Genomic DNA, 27,946 nt, shown 5'->3' on the forward strand with positions numbered 1-27,946 from the left:
GGGTTATCAGCAGCCAAATAGAAATGAGGACTCATTCATAAATGCTATTTACAGTTCTCTGGGGATCAATGTTTGCAATCCTGAGAGGGTGCTCAATGGCTTCAATGGATGGTTTACACAATATTCAATATCCTTACTTGTCTGTTCAAGCCTTCATAACCAAGAGGTTCGACATATTTAAAAATGAAATACTAAACTTTTGAAGTGTAACTAAGTGACCACTGGTTAAGATTAGAGAGTGACAAATTACTTTAAAAACAACAATTAAGCTAAGTAGATATTCTTTTAGGGCTCACCAAATCGAGAGTCTGACATCAAGATTTGCAAATGCTTTCTCAATTGCTTCTCTTACAACACCTAAGTTATTGTTGGTCAGTAGCAACCCACCTTGCATTGATATGACACATTCTTTGTATAATTCCTCCCTGTATTCGTTAAGGATTAACTGTCAATGCTTTCCGATTTAAATCTACTGAGGAGTAGTTCAATATATATATATATATATATATATATATATATACTATGTTGAAGGAGTAACATAAAATGGATCAGTTTGTTACTTGAAATGAAGTAATTCTATACTAAAATTCTCGGATGCCAGAGATGCCCGCCACTGGTGCCTCCATTTATATAAAAGCAGCTTCTCCTAGTTCTTAAAACAATGCTTCATTACATACGGTTCAAAAATTCAAAGATTCTTATAAACCAATTGATTGCAAAATACTGAAAAATAATAAAGCAACACAACCCCGAAAGACTCACATTTCATCCTTGCAATGCTTGTCACTTATCCCAATGATTTTAAATTCTTGATTTGTATGAGTTGTCTTCACTCTCAAATTTTCAAAGCTCTTCTAGCCTAGCAACAACAAACAGTGAAAAAAAATAATCTTAGTAGACATAATATGAAGAATGAAACAAGCAAGCTAAAACAAGTTGCCTTAATAGGTATATTATATATAGGCATTCAATAACCTAGAAAATAAACATAAAGAACAAATTCTTAATCATCTTGTTCCAGTCCAGTTGGTATGCATCATTGACATTTTGATTTATAAGTAGAAAACCAACCACTAGTCTAGGACACACAGTCATAGTAGTAGAGACATCTATATTCAACAAATAAGAAAGATAATAATATTTTAAAACAATAAAGTGATTGAATGACAATGCAAGAAAAAACAAATAGCCGAAGTATAGAGGCATTGTAAGTTCTTACCAATACTCAAAGAAAGGCCTCCTTGTGAAGTCCTCAAATTACAAGGAAAACCTCCATATCCTATGACTCCACCACCAACGTCAGTAAAGTTTTTAGGATTGTTTTGAAAAAATGATTGTTTCACAAGAAGACATTCCCTAAAAATGTATTTTTGTAACTATCAAAATGCAACAAACAAACCCACAATTATGTAATCCATAATGTCAACAATAAATGACTAGAAGGAAATTCACATACTATTTTGCCACATGCTGTCGTAAAATAATATCAAGAACCCGTAAAGCCTCCTGAGAGTTCTCAGTTTCATTGGTATCTATGTCTATACCAATAGCTCCTTCAAAACAGCGGACTTGCAAGTTAGCATCAGATTGAATAATGTCACCGTCAATATTTTATACCGTCCTAGCTTTATCATCCAGTAAGCAGCAAATAATTTAGACCCAACCTTTAAGGGATGTTGACATTTGCTTCCTTAATGCATACAATCATCGTCTTTGTTCCCTTGAATCCCATCACACTTTTGATACATGATAGCCACCTCCTTCTCATGCAAAAGATCTTTTTCCCCGTCAACAATAGCTTCTGCTTTGACAGAGGCAAAAGCAAAGAAAAGAGTAGGAAGAAAGAGGGTTGCTTGGCTGGTGGAATCCAACAATCCTTTGTAAACTTTTTCGAAACCCCCATCTCCGATCAAATTAGCTTCTTTGAAATTCTATGTGGCAATCACGAGATGCCGAAAAGTGGAGTTGTGCATAGAGTTACTCTTCTTCTCTTATAGCGATGACTCCTTGTTCTTGATCACTGATTCTACACAGAGGAGAAATATTTTAGTGAGAGATTCATAAAAAATTTATTCATATTGCACTAAATCACAATGTAGATTGCAGTCCGGATACTGACCTGAGGAATCGCCATGGAATCCTGAGATGGATTGAGCGTCGTCTCTATCTTCTATTCGGGAGTTGGACTCCCTCTTGCAACAATGTAAACAAGGGAAGCAATCCATCTACTCTGAAGTTCTAAATCCCTATTCTTGATCTATGCTAATACGATAGAAAAGAAAAAAAAGAATGGATCAAGAAAAGCACCTACATTGCTCTCCAATGTGAGGGAAAGAAGAAACCTCAGTGATCTCGCTTCTCCCTTCCCCTTGGATGTTGATGCTTAAGGAACCTCAACCATCTACGCTAAAGTTGGACTCCCTCTTGGATGTTGATGCTTAAAGCAAAGTCGCCAAAAATCCATAAGCAAACATGTAATTGTTGAATGAGAACACCAAGAATGTTGAACGGTCAAAGTGAAGTTTACAGTATAGAAGACTTCTCGAAGACTCGAACGAAACACATGCATTTTTTGAAGAAGATCAAAGCAAAGCTTTAAGACTAAAAGAAACACATCTCAGAGATAGACAATCAGCTCCTAATTGAACTCAACAAATTAACATATCTCAGAGCTATCTATGCAACTAAACTGACTCTAAGACTAGAACGAACATTCCACAATTAATAAAGAACATAATTTTAAAACGCCGAATGGTTTGATATATATGCAACTGATTGATTAATTCGATGTATAGTAGTTGCGCTTCTTTTTCATGTGACTTTAATTTTATCTGTTAAATAAATTGAGAGAAGCAGTATCCCGGTTAACAAAATAATGGGAGCCATGATCTTTAGAAAGAGCGGGATGGGTATGAGTGCCAAGCGGAAGATGACAGTCAGCACAGGGTTCACTGCAGAGAAGCCCATCACCCTCTCCTGTACCTTTGCGAGCTGGGTGCCGGGATGGCTAAGGACAGAGTAGTAGATGAGGCCGACGGAGGTAACGAGGGAGAGGCAGGCGAGGCAGGTGCCGGCGGCGTAGAGGAAGACTCGTTCGGTGTGGTCAGCAGAAGCGCGGCGAAGATGGTGAGGAGGGTGATCGCCAATTGTAGGCCATCTTGCCCACGCGTTTGAAGTCCCTCTCGTCGTTTGGGGCAGAGGGAGGCGGAGGCTCGGGGGCGGACGGGGGCGGGAGCGGAGGCGGAGGCGGTGGAGTTTGGGGATTATTCTTCTCCTTCTGCTTGGGTGAGGGTTCACCGGTGACTCCTTCACCAGAGACGTTTTTCGGTAGGAAGGCTAAAAGAGGAAAAGATCGTATGAGGAGAGGGGTTTAGGGTTCGGGAAGGCTAAGGGGAGAAAACAGGGCGCCAAAAAATTTTCGGAGAGAGGGAAGCAAAACATTGCTACAACAAAAACGACGAAGGGGAAAAACGGCGAAAGAATAAAGTCAAAGACAACGATTTATTAAAACTGTTGTCTTTGACCCCTAAAAAAAGCGCTTAAAGACAACAGTTTTAGAAAATCGTTGTAAAAAGTGTTGCTGATTTTACAAAAAGTCGCTCAACGACAACGATTTTTGAAAAATTGTTGTCTTTTATTTTTTGGAGGAGCTCAAAGACAACGATTTTGTTAAAAACTGTTGTCTTTTACCAAATTAACAATAGTTCCTTCTAAAACCGTTGTTTTTATGGTGTTGTCTTTTAATATTTTTGTTGTAGTGAAGATTTAAAATAGATTATTGTTATGTTTGGTGACATATTCATTAAGTGTACATATATACAATGCTTGACAAGCTCATGGGTGCTGAGATTGAGGAAGCTCCAGTAAGCCAAAATTAATTTGATTTAGAGGAAGACCAAAAGATAAGGTCGCTTACTCTTAGCAAGTGGAAGAAGTTAGAAGGACATTCCTGGTGGACGAGGAATATCCAAAGGCAAGGCCTATTCCCAAAGGAATACCGAGAGGTCACTAGCAAGTACAAGAAGTTCTGACGGACAACAAATAATAGAGAGAGACATGTGAATGTGCGAGATCATGATAAAAAAAAGATAATCGTATTATTTGGTTAGACTAAGAAATAAGGTATTTCAAGATTGTAGCCGATGATTTAATTGACTAGTAGTTAAGTTTAGTTGACTAAACAAGTAAGTTGACTGAATATGACAATCGGTAAAAAGATACTGTGGTCGACATTTTAGTCGACTAAAATTAAAGATAACAATTGGGTGAAGCGTATCCAAGCTCAATTTGAAAGTTATATATAGAGGGGTAAGGGAAATCATTAAAAAAAAAAAAAAACTTTCTGGAACGAATTTTAAAAAAAAAAATCGTTGCAAAATTTTCGGAAGCTATCATTCTATTATAATTTCACTACTCCAATCGTCGTTATTATTTTATTTGTTGTCTTTTATTTTTATGGATTAAGGTCTTTACATTGAAGCTCTAGCTTTTGTTATCCATTCTTTTATTTTATATTTATTATAAAAAAAAATTGTATGATATTTCTACACCTCTAATAAGGAGAAAAAATTGTGAATTTTTCAAGGGACGACTCACTTTACGAATCTATAGCATATAAAATAGGATCTAATAGAATTTTTCAAACCATATTAAACTTTTTTGTTAACATTGCTTCATTGTTTTTATTATTCTGTTTTGTAACTAAAAATATGTGTTATTGGATAGTAGTTGCAATAGTTATGTTGTTGGTACAATGATTCCTAGTTAGTTGAGTTCGAATTAGGTATTTTGATATGGGTTTAAATTAGGTTTATTCTATGTTTTTGATATATACATTAAGTGTGCAAGAGCCTAGTAGGTTGTACATAGAGCTTGAAAAGTTTATAAGGGAGAAATTATTAATGAAATGATGCCCTAAATAATTGAGTTTGATCAAAATCTTGATAGATTAATTTGCACATGGAGCTTGGAAACTCATGGCATGAGGTTGAGTTATGTTGACAATTATTTGACACAACCAAATTGAGGCATGCATGAAGGAGATGAACTATTTAGGTGAAGAATGATGCATGAAGTTCTAAACTCAACTCAATACATTTGAAAGGATAACTAACTATTCGTAGATAATTTTGTGTGCAAAAAAGAGATGCAAAGTTCTTAAGTATGTTAAGATTTTGTTTTGAGAAAAGGATAATTCTTATTGGAGATAAAGATTCGACCATTAGAATTATCATAGATGATGATTCAATGAATTGAATAACAAAATTTAATTGATTAATCATTGAGTCAATTAAATAGTCGACTTAAATTGATTAGCCATTATGAGCATGCCCCATGAATAGGGTTCTATAGTCACTAAACTAAATTTTTAGATAAATCCAATCTGAGATATCCGTGAAGTACATTGTTAATAATAATAATAATAATAATAATAATAATAATAATAATAATAATAATAATAATAATAATAAATCATCAAATCCAACAGTAGCTAAAAGAGTTAGAGCAATAATGCCTCCTCCCCTACTAGGCCCCTTGTTATAAAACATGTTTAAAAAACAAATGAAACACAGATTGTGTACTTAGTTCATAGGGAAACAAATAGATAATAAATTTAGGAAATAAAATAGAAATTAAAATTATATTGGTGTTTTTTCCCCTGAAGTGCATCCCCCCCCCTTTTTTTTTAAAGCATCCTACCTTAGTATTAGTCGTATATCCAACCATCCTTTAATTTTATTATTTCCCACTTAATTTTTTAATTAGTCGAACACGGTGTAGCAATCACAATTTTTTAGCTGTTATAAGATAAATATTAAGTGAGCAAGTTGAATTCGTATTGTAATGGTTATGAAATTGTAATTGCTACAATACATATTCCTACCATTCATGTTGTAGTTGTTAGTGCAATCATCCTCAGGTCAAAGTTGACCAGTTTGACTAAGCTCGAATTGACACGAGTTTGAGTTTCAATGTTTGATAATATCTATGAGAGAAGTCAAGTAAGTCAAGGAAAGATTGGATATTTATTCAGGGAAGTCAAAACTGGAGATTAGACAATGAGAAGTTATAATTGGAGGTTAAGCAACGGGAAGTTCTAACGGAAGGTTAGGCAACGGTAAGTCCTAATGAGAGGTTAGGTAAAAGAAAGCCTAAGTGGCCCAAGGAGGACCACTCATTCGTAAAGGAAGAAAGCCTTAACTGTAGTTAGGAAAGGGAAAACCCTAACTAAAGTTAGGCAGGGTGAAATTTTACCTAGTAACTAGTTCTAATTAGAGGTTAGGTAAGGAAAAAATTTAAGTGAATCAAGGAGGATCACACTTGGTGATCGGAAGTCCAATGAAAAGTTGGTAAAGAAAAAGTCCAAGCGGGTCAAAAGTAGGGCATTTAGCACAAGATGAAAAGTCTAAGTGAGTTAAGGGTTGACCGGACACTTAGTGAAGAAGTCTCAATGAGTCATGGTTGACCGGATGTTGGACAAAGGAACCCTAGACTTAGATCAAGTGAGTTAGATTTGGACAATCCATTATCGATTAACCCTAAGTCAATTGATTAGGGCATTCGACTGGGAAGTTTTGCGAGCGTACAGTGAGGTAGGGAATTGATTAGTCAATCGATTGGGTTAAAATTCAATCGATTGAGCCAATCAATCAATCTATTTTCGCGAGAGTATAAAAAGCTTGTGAATCGATTGAGACAATCGATTAAGTCTTCTCTAATCGATTGAGACTTTTTTCACGAGAGAACAGAGAGTTTGAGAATCGATTGACAATTAATTAGGCCACTTTCACTGACAAACAGAAAGCTTCTGAATCGATTAGGACAATTAATTAGAAGTTGTCGAATCAATTGATATGACTCACCAATTGATTAGATATTTGAAAAAGAGTCGTTTTGTATGTTTGAACGGGCAGATCCTACATGACAGCCTAATCGATTGGGAGACGTCAAAGAACCCTAGAAAAGGGTTTTGTGGACATTTCGAAGGCATCAATTTTATGACAGTTCTTAAGTTTTAGGTGATAAGTGTTGCTGCAATTTCTAAGCATCAAGAGACTAATCAAAGCAAGAAAAGAGCATGCAAAGTCAGGTTCATGTTGTAAAGTCGTTTTCGATTTCTTTATAACATAGTTTGCATTTCTTATTTGTATTTCTCATGCTTAAGCTTGTACAAGGCTTTTCCACCTCTTAGAAGGAGATTTTCATAGTGTACCTGTGAGTGAGGAGAGGACCCTTAGATTAGTCATCTCAAAGAGGTAGATACTAAGTAAAATCAAAGATGTTAGTATTATGAAAATCTTCACTTCAAGAATCTGATGCAAATCAAGTTCGATGAAACGATTGAAGCTATTCACCCCCTCTCTACGTGTCCTAACAGTAGCAGCTACAAAACTATAATTAGTATAATATAATTTCTACCAACATTGAATGAATTAAGTATGTATTTAACAATTACGAAATCGTAGTTGCTACAATATGTGTAACAACTATAAAATCATAACTGCTATAATGTGTTCAATCGATTCAAGATTTAGACGAAAGATAACAGTATTAAATAATATTATAAGATAGTTAGATAATTATACATAATTGAATACTAGGATGGGTGTCATTTTAATAAAATAAAATAAAATAAAATGAAATTTTTTTTTTTTGTAAAAAAAAATTAAAATGGAACGCCTATATGAATTAGGAAAAAATAAGAGTGTTTTTGATTTTGCCCTTTTATATTTAATTGGAAAAATTATTAAAAAAAATGCACAAATAATATATTAATAATGAAAATGATCTATATATAAAAATAAAGTTTTTTTATAATTGAAAATTTGTTATTATTATTCTTTTTAAAAATAAAGGAAAATTTTTTTTTTAATATATATATAAAAATATGTAACGTCATTTTATAAAGCAAATTTATTAAAAATTATTACGGGGAGAGATAAGGATGACTTAATTCGAACGCCTTTCTCGGAATAATGATGCGGCAGCAGTGGCCACGCACCGCCGTAAATGCAAGCTGTTTATTAAAAATTATATCATCCTTGTGTCATAAATGTTCCAGCCACACAATAACATATGATTATATTCATGTAGATATCTTTCTAAATCATGAAATTATTTTAAAATTATTTTATAGTGAACTATCGAATAAGTAAGGATAGAATTTTTTTTTCTAAAAATATGTTTTTCCTATTTCATTATAATAAATTTATCATCACACTTTAGAGATAACAGAAAAACTCACCAATCCAATAAAGGGGAAAGAAAATACTAAGACCCATTTTGTTCCATATAAAATATTATATTTTATTAAACAAATTTTAACATAAAAAATTATAAGTAATAATATTTTATCTTTTCTTCAAAGTCAGCCGGTCCGGATCAGTGCATCAAAAATGACGACCGGGCGAATTGGTACGCCATCTACAGGTTAAAAATTCTTCAATTCAATCCCATTACGGGAGAGGTGGGAATAATAATAATAATAATAATCTCTATCAATTTAATTTTTTCATTAATAAATATTTTTAAAAAAAATTATAATATATATATATATATATATGAATTGTGATAGGGGCATAGTTAGGATTTTAAAATAGAGGGACTGGAAAATTAAATCTTAAATTAGAAGTCACTATATCATTTTCAACATAATATAAAAATTTAAGTGCAAAACACGCATTTCTCCATAAAATTATCAAATCTAGATAAATGTTTGCCAAAAGTTCAAGCGTCAATAATAATATAAAATACATAAACAAAAAAATATAATTTTTGCCAAAAGAGATGTAACTTCAATAAAATACTATTTTAGTTGCAACCTTTTATTTTTCAAGAGATCAAACATATCAATTATATACTCTATATCAATTTCACGAGCTATCTCTTTCTCAATATACAAGATCATTGCATTGTTCAAATATTCTTGCTCCATTTTGTTGCGAAGTGGTGTTTTAAGAAGTTTCATCCCTGAAAATGCTCGTTCTGTTGTAGTCGTTGAAACCGGAAGAGTTAAGACCAGACGAATCAACTTATCAATAACGAAATAAATCCTTGACTTCTTTGTTTCAACCAGCAGTCGACATAATTTAGGAAGAGAATCGACATTTTTAAACCTCAGGTCCTCAAATACATCGAGCTTGTAATGATCCAATTGAGTCTTCAAATGTTTCATGTCATCTTTGGAAAAATCACTTGGATAAAATTTCTCAATTAAGGAATAAATTGCACTTTCAGAGAATGATTTGAAACCATCACTTGGATTCAAGGCTTCACATAGAGTAAGAAGCTCTATTGATTCCTCAGTAAATCTTGTATTCAACTCCATCAACTGTTTGTCAATAACAACATTAAATATATGAAAATGATAGAATTCCTCCACTGTAAACTGATTTTTCTGCTGACAAGAACGCTTAGTACCTTTAATATAATGATCAGTCAAATCAGGCACTACAATATCATGAGTATCACAAAAATTATTCACACTCCATAGAAAATCATCCCATTCATCATCTCGCATTTTCTGGAAAAGCAATTTTGTAGTAGCGACTAAACTCATTGCATTCAAAATGTCTTGATTTTTTCGTTGCAATGCTTGGCACAACATATCAGATGTTTCTAAAACTCTATGCATCAACAATAATATAAACACAAAATCAAATGTCATCATCACTTTAAGCAAACCTTTAGCCTCCGCACGAATACCAAAGGTCAACTTCCCTCCTATGAGATCTTCTAGAAGTGTACAAATTGAACCAAATAATTCAATAACTCGAATAATAGAAGTGTAATGTGAACTCCAACAAGTAGATGCGGGCCGTTGCAAAGTACTAGCTTGATTGACTCCGGTACCAGTCCCAAGTTCTCCAGATTTTATCAAATCAATGATTTCATTTCCTCGAATTGATTTCAATTGAGAATGTCGCTTTGAAGAAGAACCAACAAAATTGATAATTGAACTCAATTTGGAAAAAAATAGTCATACATCTGATACTTCTTTAGCTGCTACAACTAAAGTAAGTTGTAGTCGATGAGCAAAATAATGAATATAATATGCAAACCGACAATCTTTGAGGAATAGTGCTTGTAATCCATTCCATTCTCCCCGCATATTGCTAGCACCATCATATCCTTGACCTCGCATATTTTCAATCAAAAGCTTATGTTGTGTCAAGATGTTACATATATGTGTTTTTAAAGTCAAAGCATTAGTGTCATCAACACCAACAAGTTCAAAAAATCTCTCTCTAACAAACCCATCACAATCTAGATACCGCAAAACAATAGCCATTTGTGATCTATGAGATTTATCAACTGCTTCATCAACAAGAATACAAAATTTAGCATCCCCCACTTCATCACGGATTTTAATTCGCATAAGATCAGCAATAATTTTTAGTATCTCCTGTTGAATTGATGGTGATATATACTTGGCATTTTTAGCAGCTCTATCTAATATAATATCACCAATTTCTTTACACAATTCTCCTTGAAATTTGACCAATTCAATAAAATTTCCACGGTTATGAGAATCGACGGTTTCATCATGTCCTCTAAATGCACACCTTTGCAATGCTAGCCACCTCACAGCTCTAATTGATGTCTTTAGTGTTAGATCGAAAAGAATTTAGATATCTCCACAATAGCATGATATTGTCCACTTTGGGCCTAGACCCTCATGGCTTTGCTCTTGGGCTCTCCCCAAAAGGCCTCATGTCAATGGAGATATCTTTCTCTTATAAACCCATGATATTTTCCATGTGTTTTCAATATGGGATTATGTTTGCAACCTTGCAACCCCAACAATCCCCCCCTCAAACAAAGGACCATGGGCTTCCCACGTCCGATCCTCGACCCACCAGGTCTTCCTGCCCCTCGGTCTACCCGACCTACTAGGACTTCCTGCCTGGTGTCTGGTCCTCTTGATCCGAACATAGGAGCCCCCACTTTCTTGACCATAGCTCTTGTGCACAGTCGGCGGTTAAATCTTCTGGCAGTCCGGGCTCTGATACCACTTGTTGGATCGAAAAGAATTTAGATATCTCCACAATAGCATGATATTGTCCACTTTGGGCCTAGACCCTCATGGCTTTGCTCTTGGGCTTTCCCCAAAAGGCCTCATGTCAATGGAGATATCTTTCTCTTATAAACCCATGATATTTTCCATGTGTTTTCAATATGGGACTATGTTTGCAACCTTACAACCCCAACATTTAGAAGCAATCTATTTAGTTTAATAATATTTTCGGATTGTATATTCATCCTTCTACCAATATGTTGAGTTACATTTTTCAAGCCCTCCCATTTTTGCATAGCAGTACTATGTAGTGAATTGCAATCCCCTTCATGTCTTTTCAATGGGCATGTTTTGCAATTCACTCTTTTCTAATTCTTGAATCCTTCAATTGTAAATTTTGTATGATGTGATGAAGGAATATCAAAAAGATAACATGGAAAACAAAATGCACTTTCCTTTACTTTAGAAAACTCGAGCCATGGAAACTTTACGAACCAAGAAGACTGGAAACTGTGCTTTTGATGCTTAAAATCAACAAGTGGATATTCATAAATTGGTTGATACGGTCCCATGCCAACATATTCTCTCTGAACCTCGTCTTGTTTATCACATGGATATTCCCAAATTGCAATTCGTTTCCCAGGGGTCTCTCTCATAATATGTATTAGTTCCTTCTAACGGATCAAGAGCAACTTCATTGTCAAGTTTGAGTTTTTTTGTTTCTAATGTTGATCTTGAACTTGACTGAGGAGGATTATCTGTAGTATTTGAATTTTTTGATAATTGCTCACTGTTTTTTTGAATGAAATAATCCGTGATACTTCTTTTTGACATTTTGATTCACCTATAAATAGACAGTTCCTAACTCATCATTTATTTCACATATAAACATAATATTAATGATAAAAAATCAAAAGGATTTAATAAAAGATGCATTTATAAATTCTAAATTATGATTTTGATTTATGAAGCAATATTTACTACTAGAACAAATTAAAGTTTCAAATCTTACAAACACAAATTGTAAAAAAGCAATATAAATTTTAATCACAAATTCATAACCAAAATATGGAATATTAATTATCAAATACCATAGTTAATAATAAAAATCATGGAATATTAATTATCAAATACCATAGTTAATAATAAAAATCAGTAAATGAGTGCATTCAAAGAATTAACTCACCGAATGACTCCAATAAATTAGTGTAGGGTTGTAGGCTGCAAAGATGAGTGAGACGATAAGATGAATCAACTCACGGACTCACGGTCAAGGCAGAGAGCACCAACAAATAACAGCGCAACAGCTGCACGGTGGAGTTTCAAAAGAGGAGGTGTGTCGGCGTATCGCCTTTGCTGCTTTGCAGATCCTCTTGCTGTTCGGCAGGAGCAAGCGCTGTTGTAGAGGCAAAGCTCGGTGATGAAGGAGGAGGAGGAGGAGGGAGGGAGGGAGGAGGAAAATAAGAAGAAAATTAGTGAACGATTGAATTTTTTTTTACCTCTTTGGCTCTTTCTGCTCTTCTCGGCTTCTCGCTTTTTGTCATCCTTTCTTTTTTCGTTCTCTTGATTTGCTTTGGGAGAAAAGAATGACAATAGGGTTTTAGTAGTGCCGATTTATTTTCAGAGAAGGGAATTGTAATATACTAATATATATACCCATATTATATATAATAATATAAAGCAACCTATGGTCAAGCCCAGCCAAGCCCCTACTTAAAATACGCCCCTGAATTTGTGATATGTTGCGCGACGTTGCAGTGTATGATTGTGAGACACGTACAATCGTGCAATATATATATATATATATATCATAACTATTGTTTTATAAAGAAAAAACAAGGCTCACATCGAATGTATAAGGTTAAGCCAGTGCTACAACCAACGTCGAAATAATTTTCCAGCAAATCCTACTACTTGAGCTTCACAAAAGATGATTAGAAGGTTGTTGATACAATTAGGCTTATTATTTTTTAATATCTATATTTAAAGAACTTGGTCAATGGTCGCCAAATTAAATTTGGTCAAGGTTAGATTGAGTTGAATATCTTGCAAGTAAAGTTAAAGTTGACTTGAAATCTGGAAGTAAGTGAGAAGTTCAAATAATACAAGAAACTTGGCAAGTTGGTGTAGAGTTGTACCTATGTTTGATAGGGCCTGAAGTGAAAATAAAAAATGATCATTTTGTGACGATTAATAAGTGTAATGTTCAGTTTACATATAACAATACACTAAATACATAAATAAACCAAAAATAATATATTATATCAATAAAAAGTTAACAAATATTTAAAATAATTACATAAAAACTACTCGTCTAGCTATTTTAAAAGTAAAAATATTTATCAAATTTACATAATCTATTTGTCTGACTATTTCATTCTCAATCGACAACATTACTAGCCCATTTAGTCTATCCTATGACATTATTGATCGAAGATAATTCTTAATTAACTTCAACTTTGAGAAACATTTTTCTGTCGATGCAACTATTACTAGTATTGTTAACAAAATCTTATAGGTAATGTAAGTATTTGGGAATAAACTATTTAGTTTTGTCAGATATTGTAGCATATCAATTGTTTTTTTTTATTAGTTAAATAGCATCTTACAACCATCAACTCTGAACACAACTCATCACCATTAATATCTGAACGTCTATCGTGACTCAAAAATTATTGAAGCTCCATACAAGACTTCATCAGGCTAGTTAAAGGCACACTTTTTAACTTCTCCAAATTCAATAAAAATCCAAAAATCTCTTGATATTGTTTAAATTATTCAAATTGACTTGAAGAGAAGATCGAGCTTGATCAACTATAAGTAGAAAATATTCAACTCTAAAAGACTCTTCACCTGATCATGTCACATCATCATTGCCACTTTCATCAAATTATTTCTTTCTTCAAATGATACATTTTTCTTGAAACTTAGGTTCAATCCCCATTTCACTTGCGATTTGTATAGTTTCATGTTAGGATGTATACTAAAAGTCTAGCTTTTTATATGAACATTTATTTTGAAATGAGAATCACATTAGTCAAATGTCTGCATTTAGTTAAATGCAGTTGCCCATTTAATTTATATTGTAGATAACATGATGTGTGGTGTCACACAGAAGATCATATTATCAGTTTCTTATAAATTATAAATAGTAGTTCACAACCAAGATGGATTGAGACAAACCATTAGAATATTTGTAGTGTAATTTGGTATTAGTTTATCTTGACTATAAAATTACACTAGTACACTATGTGTGTATTAAACATGACCATTTAAGGTTGTTCCTTTTATACCGACTGCATAAAAGAATATAAATTCTGTTATTATGAATGTGCGTACTCATAATCCCGATATAATAACAAGCACATATACTTAGTATTTATTTCTTTAATTTATCAATGGGTGAGATTTATTCGTTAAATCAATAGACCCAATAAGTTGGGAAATAATATTATTTATATGGTGTGTTGTTGATTATAAAAGGAAATTATGTCCTAGTTATCTAGGTCGATGATGCCCCCTTGAGGAGCTCATAAGGATTGTCATATAAACCATGTAGGTGGACTTAGTCCGACATGACAATGAAGTTGAGTGGTACTACACTTGGAGCTAGATATTAATTAATTGAGTTGTCAGTAACTCATTTAATTAACGGACATTCGATATTTTAAATATAAGGAGATTAATGCACTCATGATAAGAAGGAGCCCATAATGTAATATGGGATTGGTGCGGTAGTTCAATTATAACTCTTTAGTGGTATGAGTTATTATTGATGAACTTGAGTTGGGTGTTCAGGTCGAACACAAGAAGCTCAAGCTCATCGGGAGGCCAAAACCAATTCCTCCTCTCGGTCCTTGCTGTAGCCTCTATAAAGCCTCGCATTCACCCATTTTGATTTTCCTTCTTGCCCAAATGAGGGGCCGGCACTACAACAAAAACCCTCATAGACATTGGTGGAACAACAACGGTTTTAAGCAAAAACCGATGTCTTTGAGTATTTTACACCGATTTTTCCAAAAACCGGTGTCTATGAGCACAGATTTTCGTTCATAGACATCGGTTTTTTTAGCCGATGTCTATGAGCACCTTTTTTTGGTCAATAGACACCGATTTTAACATCGATTTTTAAAACCCGATGTCTATGATAAATAAAATAATTTAATTTCCCCCCAATACTTAGTCAAAATTTGTAACACTTCACTTTTCCCTCCAAACCTAAACCTATATCACACTGTCCTTCCCCTTCCTAGATCGACACCCTTTCCTCTCACTACAAGAAAAAAAATCTATTGTGACATTTTCCATATGACACTTATTAAAAAATATCATTATAAATATTTTATAATGACATTCTTTACCATTAATTATTTTTTTATAAAAATTATCATATTAAACTTTGTATGGTGACATATTATATAAATATCATTATTTTATAAACATATTAACCTAAACTTTCCTTCCCACTCGATCATTATTTCCTCCCCTCTCCTTCCTTTCCTCTATCACCGCTAGGTTTCTTCCATCTCCTTTCCACCGCTAGGTTTCTTCCATCTCCTTTCCACCGCTAGGTTTCTTCCATCTCCTTTCCTTTCCTCTATCACCGCTAGGTTTCCTCTCTCCCACCCCTTCTTTCCTTTCGTATTTGCAGCGCACCAGGTTCTTCCCTCTTCGCAGTAAGCAAGGAGTTCAAAGGTAACCCTATATCTTATTTCTTCCCTCTCCGCAGCACCGTGCGTAACCTCGCCAGGCGATGAGAGGATGATTTAGGTGCGGCCACACTCAAGGGGGTCGCAGCCTCTCCAAACCACTAGTTTACTAGCGGTCGATTTGCGAATGGCTGCATGCGAGGGGGTCGATGCCTCACGAGGCAGTCCGTTCACAAACGGTTGCACACGAGGGGGTCTAAGCAGTGGCCTGTAGTGAGGCAACGACATCGTTATCTGCTTCTGAAACTCTCGTGTTTTTCCATCTCCATATACTGGTAAGCTTTTCAAGAAGATGGAATTGCACAAGCTAGCAGATATGCTACTGAGGATTCAATTAAGTCATGGCTTAATGAATTACTTTGCTTGGATGTTGCAAGTTACATTCCAAATATCACTATGTTAGTATTCTTGATGAAAAGTAAATAATTATTTTTCAGGTCATTCTCTAAATGATCTTTTATTTGTCTAGACTTCCACATCCAAGTGAATGTGCCCTTTACTATGTCAACCGAGATATACTTTTCTAATATCACAAGGAGAGTGAGATATGTTTATAGGTACTTTTATTTGGTTAAATTTGTGCTATTTTTTCATTTATATTACAGGGAATGATTTCCCTTTATGTTGCTTCTCACTACAAAAAGTCACCTAATGACTTACAAGTTACAATTGATGGTTAATGCTCCATCCCATTACTTGTTTGTGTTACTTTGTATTTTATTTCTTAGCTGTAGTTACAAAAAACAAATTGGACTCCTGGATTTAGTAGTAATCTTGACCATACTTATTAAGTTGGGTATACCAATGAGATGTTCTATATGTTCAAGCATTGAACTCATTTATTGTTTATGTCAATTTTCAGGTTTGTCTCTCCATTGTGGAATTCAATGATATTTTTTCTCCTCATAGAGAGAAGACTACACTTGAGCATGAGCCTAGCTTGTAAGTACATGTACAAGTTATAGGAATTGCTATATAGGCTTCAAATTGACTCCTTTTTTTCTTGAAGTCTGTACTATTCCCATTCATTCTTTTCTTTCATTTCATTTGTTTTCCTCTGTATTGTTGAAGGATAGTTCTTGATAGATATGATTATTCTCTTGAGGAAATTTGTTTTTTTACTTCATAAGTCTAAAACATGTTATTATTAGCTTTATGTACCATGTCATGCTTATTTACTACATGCAAATCGAAGTTTGAGAACTCATGTTGCACAAAAGCTTCAATTTAAATAAACTTTGGAAATTTCTGTTGGTAGTCATCCATAAAACGTTTACATGGTTTGATATGATTTTTAGGTGTAACAACTCTGCCAGCTTCAAAAATCATGCCATATTCCTTTTTAATTTCTTTTGAGAAAGAAAAGAATTATTTGGAAAAAAGGTCTTGTTATTTGATGTTTTTCGTTTGTGTTTGCAAGCTTTATTGGTTCTTTGCCTTGAAGGTTAAAGATTGTAAGATACTTTTTTTGGAAAGGTATGTTTGCCATGACAAATCTTTTGTGGAGTCATTTATATTTTTTATAGCAGTTACTTGTTTTGATTTTATGTGCTGGGAATCAGAAAATGTATAGTAAGTTTTTAATGGACATCTAGAAGGATTTTCATCTTCTAAATGATAGTCAATGTTTCTTTTTTTTTTCAATCATTAATTGTCATTCTAGTCTGTATTAATCAATCTTCTATAGCATATTCAGGATTAGAATATGGATGTTCTCAATCTGTTAATTCACCATCTAAGAAGCAACAATCAAAATACAAGCTTACTTTTATCGACCTATTAACATGACCCAAAATTGACTTTGTTAACACTTTTCCAAACACTGGAAACATCTACCTCACCATCCACCATATCCAAGCTTACTTTGTAAATTTTATCCATCAAGTCTTTGTTTATTTTAGCTACAAATAAAAGTAACTTCTTTTGACAGTGTTGGGTCCCATTAATTGATATATTTTCCTTTAACTGTATAAGAAAATACAAGCTGTGCCCTTGCAGGTGGTTGCTGCAGTTGGCTTCAAGGCAAGAAGGCCTGAGATCCCAAGTACTGTAAATAGACATGTGGCTGCCATAATTGAGTCCTGTTGGGCCAGGTATAGATATCTATTGCCTGATGCAGGCATGGTTATTAAATATTAACATACTTCTTCACTTGTGCTTCCCCACACACTAACTTAAATCACATGTTGAGCTTCAGCGAGCCATGGAAAAGGCCTTCTTTTTCTAGTATCATGGAATCCTTGAAGCCTCTAATCAAGACTCAGTCACCTCAACCGTTACATTCTGATATGTCTAGTATCTGTTGGTGCAACCTTAGGTCAAGGTTGACCTGGTTGACCAGACTCGAGTTGACTTGACTCGAGTTGTGTTTTGATGTTTGACGAGTTATGTTTGGCAATGTTTGACGTGAACAGAAAAGTTGTATCTTGATGTTTTACAAGGATACAAGCTTGGGAGATTGTTGGTGCAACCTTGGGTCAAGGTTGACCTGGTTGACCCGAGGTGAGTTGACCTGACTCGGAAAAGTCCAAGCAGGGAGCTTGGCATGGGAAAAGTCCAAGCAGGGAGTTTGGTATGACCTGGTTGACCCGAGGTGAGTTGACCTGACTCGGAAAAGTCCAAGCAGGGAGTTTGGCATGGGAAAAGTCCAAGCAGAGAGTTTGGCATGGTGAAAAGTCCAAGCAGGGAGCTTGGCACGGGAAAAGTCCAAGTATGGAGACTTGGCACGGAGAAGTCCAAGTATGGAAGCTTGGCACATGGGAGGTCAGAGAGGGCTCGGTAGCTCGTTCTCCGGACTGTGATCAGAGAGGGCTCGGGAGCTCGTTCTCTGGACCGGATGGAAGTCGGAGAGGGCTCGGTAGCTCGTTCTCCGAACTGTGGTCAGAGAGGGCTCGGGAGCTCATTCTCTGGACCGGATGGAAGTCGGAGAGGGCTCGGTAGCTCGTTCTTCGAACTGTGGTCAGAGAGGGCTCGGTAGCTCGTTCTCTGGACCGGATGTGGAAAGTCCTGGTGAGTGAAGCCAGGCAGACGGATAAGTCCTGGTGAGTGAAGCCAGGCAGTGGGAAAGTCCTGGTGAGTTAAGCCAGGTAGTGGGAAAACCCTAGTGAGTGAAGCTAGGTGAAAGTCCTGGTGAGTGAAGCCGGGCAAGAGAAAAATCCAGATGGATCAAGGGTGATCGGACATCTGGTGTTGGAAAGACCAAGTGGGTCAAAGGGATTGACCAGACACTTGGTGGGGAGTTTTAGCAGGTCAAGGGAGTGACCGGATGCTAAGCATGATGTACCAACAGGTCAAGGTTAACCGGATGTTGGTTTGGAAGGCTTGGGACTTCGTTTGGGCAAAAACCAAGCTCTGGATCGATCAGTGGATCGATCCAGTGATACACTGGGTATCTGGATTGGTCTGGTGACCGATCAGTAACCACACAGTGAGCTTCTGTGTGTTATCTGATCGGACTGAAGACCGATCAGGAGGCCGATCAGAAGAAGGCAACAGAGCTAGGAGCGGTTGATCGGTGCGGGGACCGATCAGCCTAGGGCCCGATCGGTCCCCATGACCGATCAACAGCACTCTGGACCGATCGGTGGAGCCTGGTCGGCCTAGCCGTTGTGACTCAACGACTAGGCTATTTCAACTTCGTGTTCGCCTTTTTGCTTGCAGTTCGCAGGTTGGCTCGGGATATCGAGGTTATAAAAGGATCGAGAGGCACTACGGAACTACTTCTTCTTCCTCTTCTTCCTCTTGGTTAAGTATTGCGCTTGAGCTTTGTTGAGCTCTTCTTCGCTGAAGCTTCGCGTGAGCTTCCCTCGGCTGGGACTTCAACTGAACAGTTGGTGCTGTGGTTGGATTCCCGTGAAGTTGCTGTTTCAACCAGTCGACAAGAAGGCAAGCTAGGGTTATTACATTTTTGTATTGTACTTAGTTTCTTGCTGTATTCTTGTACTCCTGTTTATCTTGCTGTTGCAAGACATTGTGGCGAGGTTTCTCCACCCAGAAGGAGTGATTATTAGTCGGGTTTCTGGGGTCTCATCCACCGACGGATTGGTAGGCTTCGTCCACCTTACGGACACGCCGAGGAGTAGGAGTTTCATCTCCGAACCTCGTTACATCGACGAGTTTGAGGTTTGCTATTCTCCGCTTTCGTTTCTACTCGTTTTATTTCCGCTGCGCTAACTTGATTTGTAGAAAGAAACGAGCAATTTTGGGACGACTATTCACACCCCCCCCTCTCTAGCCGCGATCATCGGTCCTAACAAGTGGTATCAGAGCGAGGTCGCTCTTCGCCGGATTAACACCCGAGGGAGCACAAGCTAGAGATGGATCAACTCGAAGAAGACATCACCATTCCACCTTTCTATGACCGCGACGACTTCGCGTATTGGAAGGTAAGAATGAGGTATTTTCTTATGACTAACCTTGAAAATTGGAGTTGTGTTCAATTAGGTTTCAAGCCTCCAATGGATAAGGAAGGAAAACCACTCGAGAAGAAGAAGTGGACAAGGGAACAAATCCACCATTCCACAATCAACGATGAGGTAATGAAAGTATTTGAATTCTCATTACCTAATGGCATTCTATGTAAGATAGGTGGATACAACAATGCCAAGGAGTTGTGGAACAACTTGGATAAGTTCCATGAGGGGAACTCCACTTCAAGCCATGAAGAGGAGTCAAGTGAGCCAAGGAGTTCACTTCATGGAGGAATGGAATTAGAAGTTGAGGGCCACTCAACATCTAAAGAAGAAGAGGAGTAGAGTTCTTCTTCAAGTTCGGAGCAAGAAGAAGAAGCTTCTACCTCCGGAAGGGATGAAGGAGAGAGCGTTCATCCATCCTCAACTCTAGGTAACTCAAGCCATTTAGTTTCTAGCAAATTACACATAATGTGCTTTGAGTGTAGGGAATTTGGACATTACAAGAGTAAATGTCCAAAGAGGGTTAGAAAGACTCCACCGGCGTCAAAGGTCAAGGAAGCCGGAGTCCCAACACGCAAGGGCAAGGAGCACGTGGTGTGCTTCCAATGCAAGCGAAGGGGACATTATCGGAGCCAATGTCTGAGGGGGAGGCAATCTCACAAGGACAAGAGACCGAGCACATCGATAGGGGGAGCTAAGGCAAACCCTAAGGTAATCTCTAAGGCACATTATTGCAATACTAGTAAGATGCATGCTAGTAGTTTGATTGCAATTGACAATAATGATAAGCATGATAATTATAGAAATCGATACACATGCTTAGGTGCCAAACATGTGAGCCTAGATAAGGATAACACTAGGAAAGCCAACCCTAGGATCAACTCATCTAAGGTTAAGGATAATCTAGGTAGAAACCCCAAAACAACTAGACATATGCCTAGGAATACCTCAAAGAAAAATGAAAAATTAAAAATTGAGGTATTAGAGAAGGAGAATCAAGTCTTGAGGTCAAGACATGATACTTTGGAAAAGGCTCTTAAGAACTTGGAGAAGTCATCTCTAGGGTTTAAGGGTCAAAAACCAATGCACAAGGATATGAAAGGTTTGGGTCACAAACCTAAGTCCCAAGTGGTCAAGCCCACTTATCACAATGTTCCATTCGATTATGGAACAAAATCTAGGGCTAGGAAGACCATCACCAAGGTCACAAGGGGAGTCACCCCTAGAGTTGATCTTGATGAGTTCCAAATGACCAAGGCTTCAAAGCCTAGGAGAGTCATTAGAAGGGTTGCTAGGGAAGTCATCCCTAGTGAATACTTAGTGAACCCAATGAGCTCCAATAGGTATTGGGTTCCTAGGAGCGTGATTCCATCACACTAGATGGTTTAGGGTGTGCCAACCTTACTTGAATAGGTAGTTAACCTAATCATGGCAAAAGGTGGCACCTTAGGAATTTTCAAGGTCTAATCAAGCCTTGAAAATGAAAGTGAAAATTATTCCTAAGATAATGAGGATGTGCCAACCACATTTGAGGAATTTTCTAGAGTCAATCTAGTTGGCACATAGTGATCTAAAAGTCTTGAGGATATGATTTTAGGTCTATTACACTTAGGAATATAGAATTTATGGCAAAATGATCAAAATTATCAAAAATGGCAACTAAGGCTAGAATTAGGTATTTTCTATACCTTTATGTGCTATTTGCCATATATTGTTTGCCATATGCCATGTCATGACATCATATTTATTTTATGATCATTTAAAATGTCATGATAATGCTTAGGTTAGTTAAATATCATGCTTTATTTAAGTTTCATACTTTATGCCATGACATCATGACATTGGCACATGTTTCCATTTATGATACAATTATATGACATGTCATCATCTTGTGCATTAATGATCAATGAAATTGATTTAAGGACTAAAACACAATTTGATATGGAGATCAAATTGTTATTTAGAAAAATGCATGAGAACTTAGATTAAGCTAGCCTAAACTCATATCTCACATCAAAATTGACTTGGATGTGTTTGATACACCTTAGATGTGTATGAGATATTAGGATGATGAGTTAGGAACAAGGTGCATAGTTCTTGTACCTAGATGAGCCTAATTCAAATTTGGGGATCATAGGGAAAGCTTATGTACAAGTCATGTACATTTAACCCAAAGATTGTGGTCCTAAATTAAATGGTTTAAAATCATTTCAAAATTGATTTGAAAAACCTTGATGAAGCTTTTCTAGTGATAGCATTCATCATTGAGCAAAGTGATACAAAGATGAGTTAACTTTGAGCTATTTCAAAGACTTTTGAACTTTGTATCAAGATTTGAAAAGGGAACTTATTTTCATAGAAAACTATTTTTCCATGATAGTATATGTTATGAGGAGTGTATCCTCAAAATTTTATAATTTTTAGAATTTTCTGTGATTTTCTAGAGGTTTCTGAATTTCGTGGAGAGAAATCAGAACTTATCAGACCTTTATCAGGTTTGTGGACCGATCAGAAGGGTTTCTGATCGGTCACTGTGACCGATCCAGAGGGAGCCTGATCGGTCTGGTGACCGATCAGGGCGTGCCAAATTGCTGAAATTCGACTAGTTGTCTGAAATTTCAGCTCGGGAGTTGGTATTTTGAAGGTTTGAAACTCTCCAAGACATTGTTGGTGCAATGGTCAAGGGGGAGTTGATCTTTAGGGGGAATTTTACCTATTAGTCAAGGGGAGTTGACTTTTAGGGGGAGTTTTTACTCCTAAAAGACTTAAGTGATATGGGATTATCACTAAGTTAATTGTTGACTCTAGTGTCAAGGGGGAAATTAAGAGTTTCAATGAAAGGTATGGGACTTTCATTAGGAAGAAACTCTTGACCTTGATTCACTCTTTTTGATTTGTGTCAAAAAGGGGGAGAGTAGAAAGGAGAATGGAGAATGTCTAGAGAATGTTCAGGGAAGAACATTGGAAAACCTAAGTTAGGTTATCGGGTTAACCTAACTTGATTATGGGTTTGATTATGGGTTTTGTCAAACATCAAAAAGGGGGAGATTGTTGGTGCAACCTTAGGTCAAGGTTGACCTGGTTGACCAGACTCGAGTTGACTTGACTCGAGTTGTGTTTTGATGTTTGACGAGTTATGTTTGACAATGTTTGACGTGAACAGAAAAGTTGTATCTTGATGTTTTACAAGGATACAAGCTTGGGAGATTGTTGGTGCAACCTTAGGTCAAGGTTGACCTGGTTGACCCGAGGTGAGTTGACCTGACTCGGAAAAGTCCAAGCAGGGAGCTTGGCATGGGAAAAGTCCAAGCAGGGAGTTTGGTATGACCAGGTTGACCCGAGGTGAGTTGACCTGACTCGGAAAAGTCCAAGCAGGGAGCTTGGCATGGGAAAAGTCCAAGCAGGGAGTTTGGCATGGTGAAAAGTCCAAGCAGGGAGCTTGGCACGGGAAAAGTCCAAGTATGGAGACTTGGCACGGAGAAGTCCAAGTATGGAAGCTTGGCACATGAGAGGTCAGAGAGGGCTCGATAGCTCGTTCTCCGGACTGTGGTCAGAGAGGGCTCGGGAGCTCGTTCTCTGGACCGGATGAAAGTCGGAGAGGGCTCGGTAGCTTGTTCTCCGAACTGTGGTCAGAGAGGGCTCGGGAGCTCGTTCTCTGGACCGGATGGAAGTCGAAGAGGGCTCGGTAGCTCGTTCTCCGAACTGTGGTCAGAGAGGGCTCGGTAGCTCGTTCTCTGGACCGGATGTGGAAAGTCCTGGTGAGTGAAGCCAGGCAGACGGATAAGTCCTGGTGAGTGAAGCCGGGAAGACTGGGAGTTAGGCAGTGGGAAAACCCTAGTGAGTGAAGCTAGGTGAAAGTCCTGGTGAGTGAAGCCGGGCAAGAGAAAAATCCAGATCGATCAAGGGTGATCGGACATCTGGTGTTGGAAAGACCAAGTGGGTCAAAGGGATTGACTGGACACTTGGTGGGGAGTTTTAGCAGGTCAAGGGAGTGACCGGATGCTAAGCATGATATACCAACAGGTCAAGGTTGACCGGATGTTGGTTTGGAAGGCTTGGGACTTCGTTTGGGCAAAAACCAAGCTCTGGATCGATCAGTGGATCGATCCAGTGATATACTGGGTATCTGGATCGGTCTGGTGACCGACCAGTAACCACACAGTGAGCTTCTGTGTGTTATTTGACCGGACTGAAGACCGATCAGGAGGCCGATCAGAAGAAGGCAACAGAGCTGGGAAAGAACAGCTGATCGGTCTGGGGACCGATCAGCCTAGGGCCTGATTGGTCCCCATGACCGATCAACAGCACCCTGGACCGATCAGGGTGGAGCCTGATCGGTCCAGGCCTAGCCGTTGTGACTCAACGACTAGGCTATTCGAACCGTGTTCGGCCTTTTTGCCTTGCGAGTTCGCAGTTGGCTCGGGATATCGGAGGTTATAAAAGGATCGAGAGGCACTACGGAACTACTTCTTCTTCCTCTTCTTCCCTTTCTAGAAAGCTGCGCTTGAGCTTTGTTGAGCTCTTCTTGGCAAGCTTCGAGCTTCCCTCGGCTGGGACTTCAACTGAACAGTTGGTGCTGTGGTTGGATTCCCGTGAAGTTGCTGTTTCATCCAGTCGACAAGAAGGCAAGCTAGGGTTATTACATTTTTGTATTGTACTTAGTTTCTTGCTGTATTCTTGTACTCCTGTTTATCTTGATGTTGCAAGACATTGTGGCGAGGTTTCTCCACCCAGAAGGAGTGATTATTAGCCGGGTTTCCGGGGTCTCATCCACCGACAGATTGGTAGGCTTCGTCCACCTTACGGACACGCCGAGGATTAGGAGTTTCATCTCCGAACCTCGTTACATCGACGAGTTTGAGGTTTGCTATTCTCCTCTTTCGTTTCTACTCGTTTTATTTCCTCTGCACTAACTTGATTTGTAGAAAGAAACGAGCAATTTTGGGGCGGCTATTCACACTCCCCCTCTCTAGCCGCGATCATCGGCCCTAACAGTATCCAATAGCCAGATGATTGCATATTCCTAAGAGAGATGTGTATTGTATCTATTCTACTTGTCAAAAAGGGTCCCCCTTCAAATTTTGTCTGTCAGAGGATCAGGTGCTTTTCAATTTCCACAGTAATGTTCTTGTATGCCCATATTTTGTCAAGAAACAAAATCTCCACATTTATCTACAAAAAACATCTGTCTTGAAGTAGCATTTTGTTTAACAGATCATATTGATTTGGTTTGTTTGCAGTGCCAATGAAGCTGCTGCCAGTTTTCATTGCATCACTGCCAACACGATCGATCAATCAGCTATAGATATTTTTCAGTAAATTGAAGTTCCATTTGCGTTTATATGTATATTTTGTTTAACCTAGGTGCATTATATTTTTATCCGAGCTTACATTGAAAAAAGCTTATTAGGAAAGAGCACAAGCCTTTTGAGGTTGTGTTGCAATTTCAGAGTGATATCAGCATGGAACTTGTATATTGCCAGCATGGAACTTGTATATCTACAAAAAGCATTCTTGCTTATGAGATTTGGAAGATGGCATCAGAGGTAGTACAATAAATAGTATATCTCTTCATTTGCTTGTTAACTATGAACATTTTCTTTGTTCTTCTATGCTTCCTTCACTGGATTTGTTGTGTAGTCATATTTCTTTGTTCAACCATTATCATGCCTAGTAATTTGTTGTATGATGCTGTCGGTTCTTATCAATCTCTGCACTTTAATTAGAAGGAGCAAATTATCTATGTTGTATTCTAAGCAACATATACTAAGTGTCATATATGAAAGTTTTAGATTTTACAATGATTTTTTTGTGCTAAATTGCATATGTATATGTGTATCGGTGTGTATGCGGATGCGCGCAATTATCCTTCAAAGAATTAAGCATTATGAACAATAGTCTTCCACAGTAGCCTTTAAAAACTCAGTATTCTATTTTATTTGATACATGTACACATTTGTTTTAGTTATTTGACATATGGTGGATTATTGGATCCTGATCATGAATTAACTTTGTATAAAGTATTGTAGATTATCTTTGTTGCAAATATCAATTAGAAAGGGACTTTCTTTGGTTTAGATATTTTGCATTCCAAATTTAGTTTATTGGTAGTTCTCATTGCAAAATCAGACTGAAAAGCTTTCAAAATGCTTAATTTGAAGTGTTAGAAGGATAGAGATCAGAAAAACTAGACTGGCCTCGTTAGAGCTAGAGCAAATATTTGGAAAAAAATAAATAAATCAAAATTGCATCTTTACCATTTCCAGCTTTCAAAATTGCATCTTTACCATTTCCATCTTTCAAAATTGCATCTTTACCATTTCCATCTTTCAAAATTGCATCTTTACCATTTCCAGCTTTCAAAATTGCATCTTTACTAATATATTATTTATGTGTTTTTACAGTTTACAAATCTCAAGTACTCCATAGTTGAAATTGATGAAGTGCGGTTCGAGTGGGCGGAATGCATGCTAGATTAAATTTGAAGTGCGGTTCTACCTTGATGTGTTGTTAAAAGAATGTTCTACCTTGATTCTGATATCTATTAGCTTTTGATGTAAAAAGAATGTTTGGGTATTTTATGGATACTGTTGTAAGAAGATTATTTATGTAATTTGTGAATATTTGTGTATTTTATTGATACTGTTGAATGAAGAATATTTGTATAATTTGTGAATATTTGTGTTTTTTTATGTTATTGTCGGTTTTTCATTATTTCGGAAATCAAATTTGTGCTGTTAAAAAATACCCATATTACATCGGTTTTCCACCGCTGCAAAACCGGTGTTATTAACTAATATTACATCGATCGTATACCGCTGCCAAAACTGGTGTTATTAACATATAATATTACATCAGTTTTACACCGTTGATGAAACGGTGTTGTTAAGTGATACTACACCGGTTAATAACCGATTCGAACACCGGTGTCGTTAAGTGATACTACATCGGTTTTAACCCGATGTCTAAAATGGCAGACCTTTTACATCGACTTCATAGACATCGGTCGAAAATGTAATAAACACCGGTGGAAAACCGATGTCTATGAGGGTTTTTGTTGTACTGCGGCCACATCCTTGCTTGGTGCCCAAGCAAGGGGCCGACCAAGCCCTCTTGGTGCCCAAGATGTGGGCCGGCCAAGCCATGCTTAGTGCCCAAGCATGGGGCCGACCATATAAAAAGAGAAAAGGAAGTTTTGTTGAAAACAAAATTTTGTTAAAATCTTTCCTTTTATAGGTTTCTACAATGGATTAAAAGAGAGATTTTAATTTTGTTAAAATCTTTCCTTTTTTGTAGTTATCTACAATGGTTAAAAGAGAGATTTTAATTTTGTTAAAATCTTTCCTTTTTTTTGTAAACAACCATTATAAGAATAAAAGGAAGATTTTGTTTAAAATAAAATTTTGTTATAATCTTTTCTTTTATAGCTATTTACAAAGGTTTAAAAGAGATATTTTAATTTTGTTAAAATCTTTCCTTTTTTGTAACCATCTACAATAGCAAATAAAAGAAAATTTTATTAAAAAACTTTTCTTATTAGCCGCTAACAAAGATTATAAAAGAGGAGGAGGGAGGTGCCCAAAAACTAACACAACCTAAGGCTTCTCTTTTATTCTTGTGTGGTCGGCCCTTCTTCTATTTTCTTCTATTGTCTTCTTTCCCTAAAGGCTGGCGGCATCCATCATTTCTTCTTCATTAGGGCTGGCGCCACTTTGGAGTAGACTCTACCTTGGTGGCTGGTTGCTTGGAGGAGAAGAAGAAGAAGGAGGAGGCCTCTTCGCTTGTATTCTTTGGTGGGCGAAAGCTTG

At 36.9% G+C, this 27,946-nt stretch overlaps 1 protein-coding gene and 1 long non-coding RNA gene across 2 annotated transcripts; one reads left to right on the forward strand and one right to left on the reverse strand.

Annotated features, from left to right (window-relative positions):
- Positions 1-2,811: 2,811 nt before the first annotated feature.
- LOC121972356 (zinc finger MYM-type protein 1-like) lies at positions 2,812-12,561 on the reverse strand. The gene is made up of 4 exons (XM_042524037.1): positions 12,517-12,561; positions 9,986-10,603; positions 9,134-9,925; positions 2,812-3,336 (listed from the first exon to the last, which is right to left on the reverse strand). Exons 1-4 carry the CDS (start codon positions 12,559-12,561, stop codon positions 2,812-2,814), a joined length of 1,980 nt encoding a protein of 659 aa, XP_042379971.1.
- Positions 12,562-15,499: 2,938 nt separating this feature from the next.
- LOC121969827 lies at positions 15,500-18,026 on the forward strand. The gene is made up of 7 exons (XR_006108673.1): positions 15,500-15,532; positions 15,589-15,712; positions 15,788-16,124; positions 16,196-16,283; positions 16,589-16,668; positions 17,725-17,819; positions 17,924-18,026. It is a non-coding gene; the product is annotated as an uncharacterized LOC121969827 (long non-coding RNA).
- Positions 18,027-27,946: the final 9,920 nt, after the last annotated feature.

Source organism: Zingiber officinale, chromosome 4A (genome assembly GCF_018446385.1).
Source record: "Zingiber officinale cultivar Zhangliang chromosome 4A, Zo_v1.1, whole genome shotgun sequence".
Classification (NCBI taxonomy): Eukaryota; Viridiplantae; Streptophyta; class Magnoliopsida; order Zingiberales; family Zingiberaceae; genus Zingiber; species Zingiber officinale.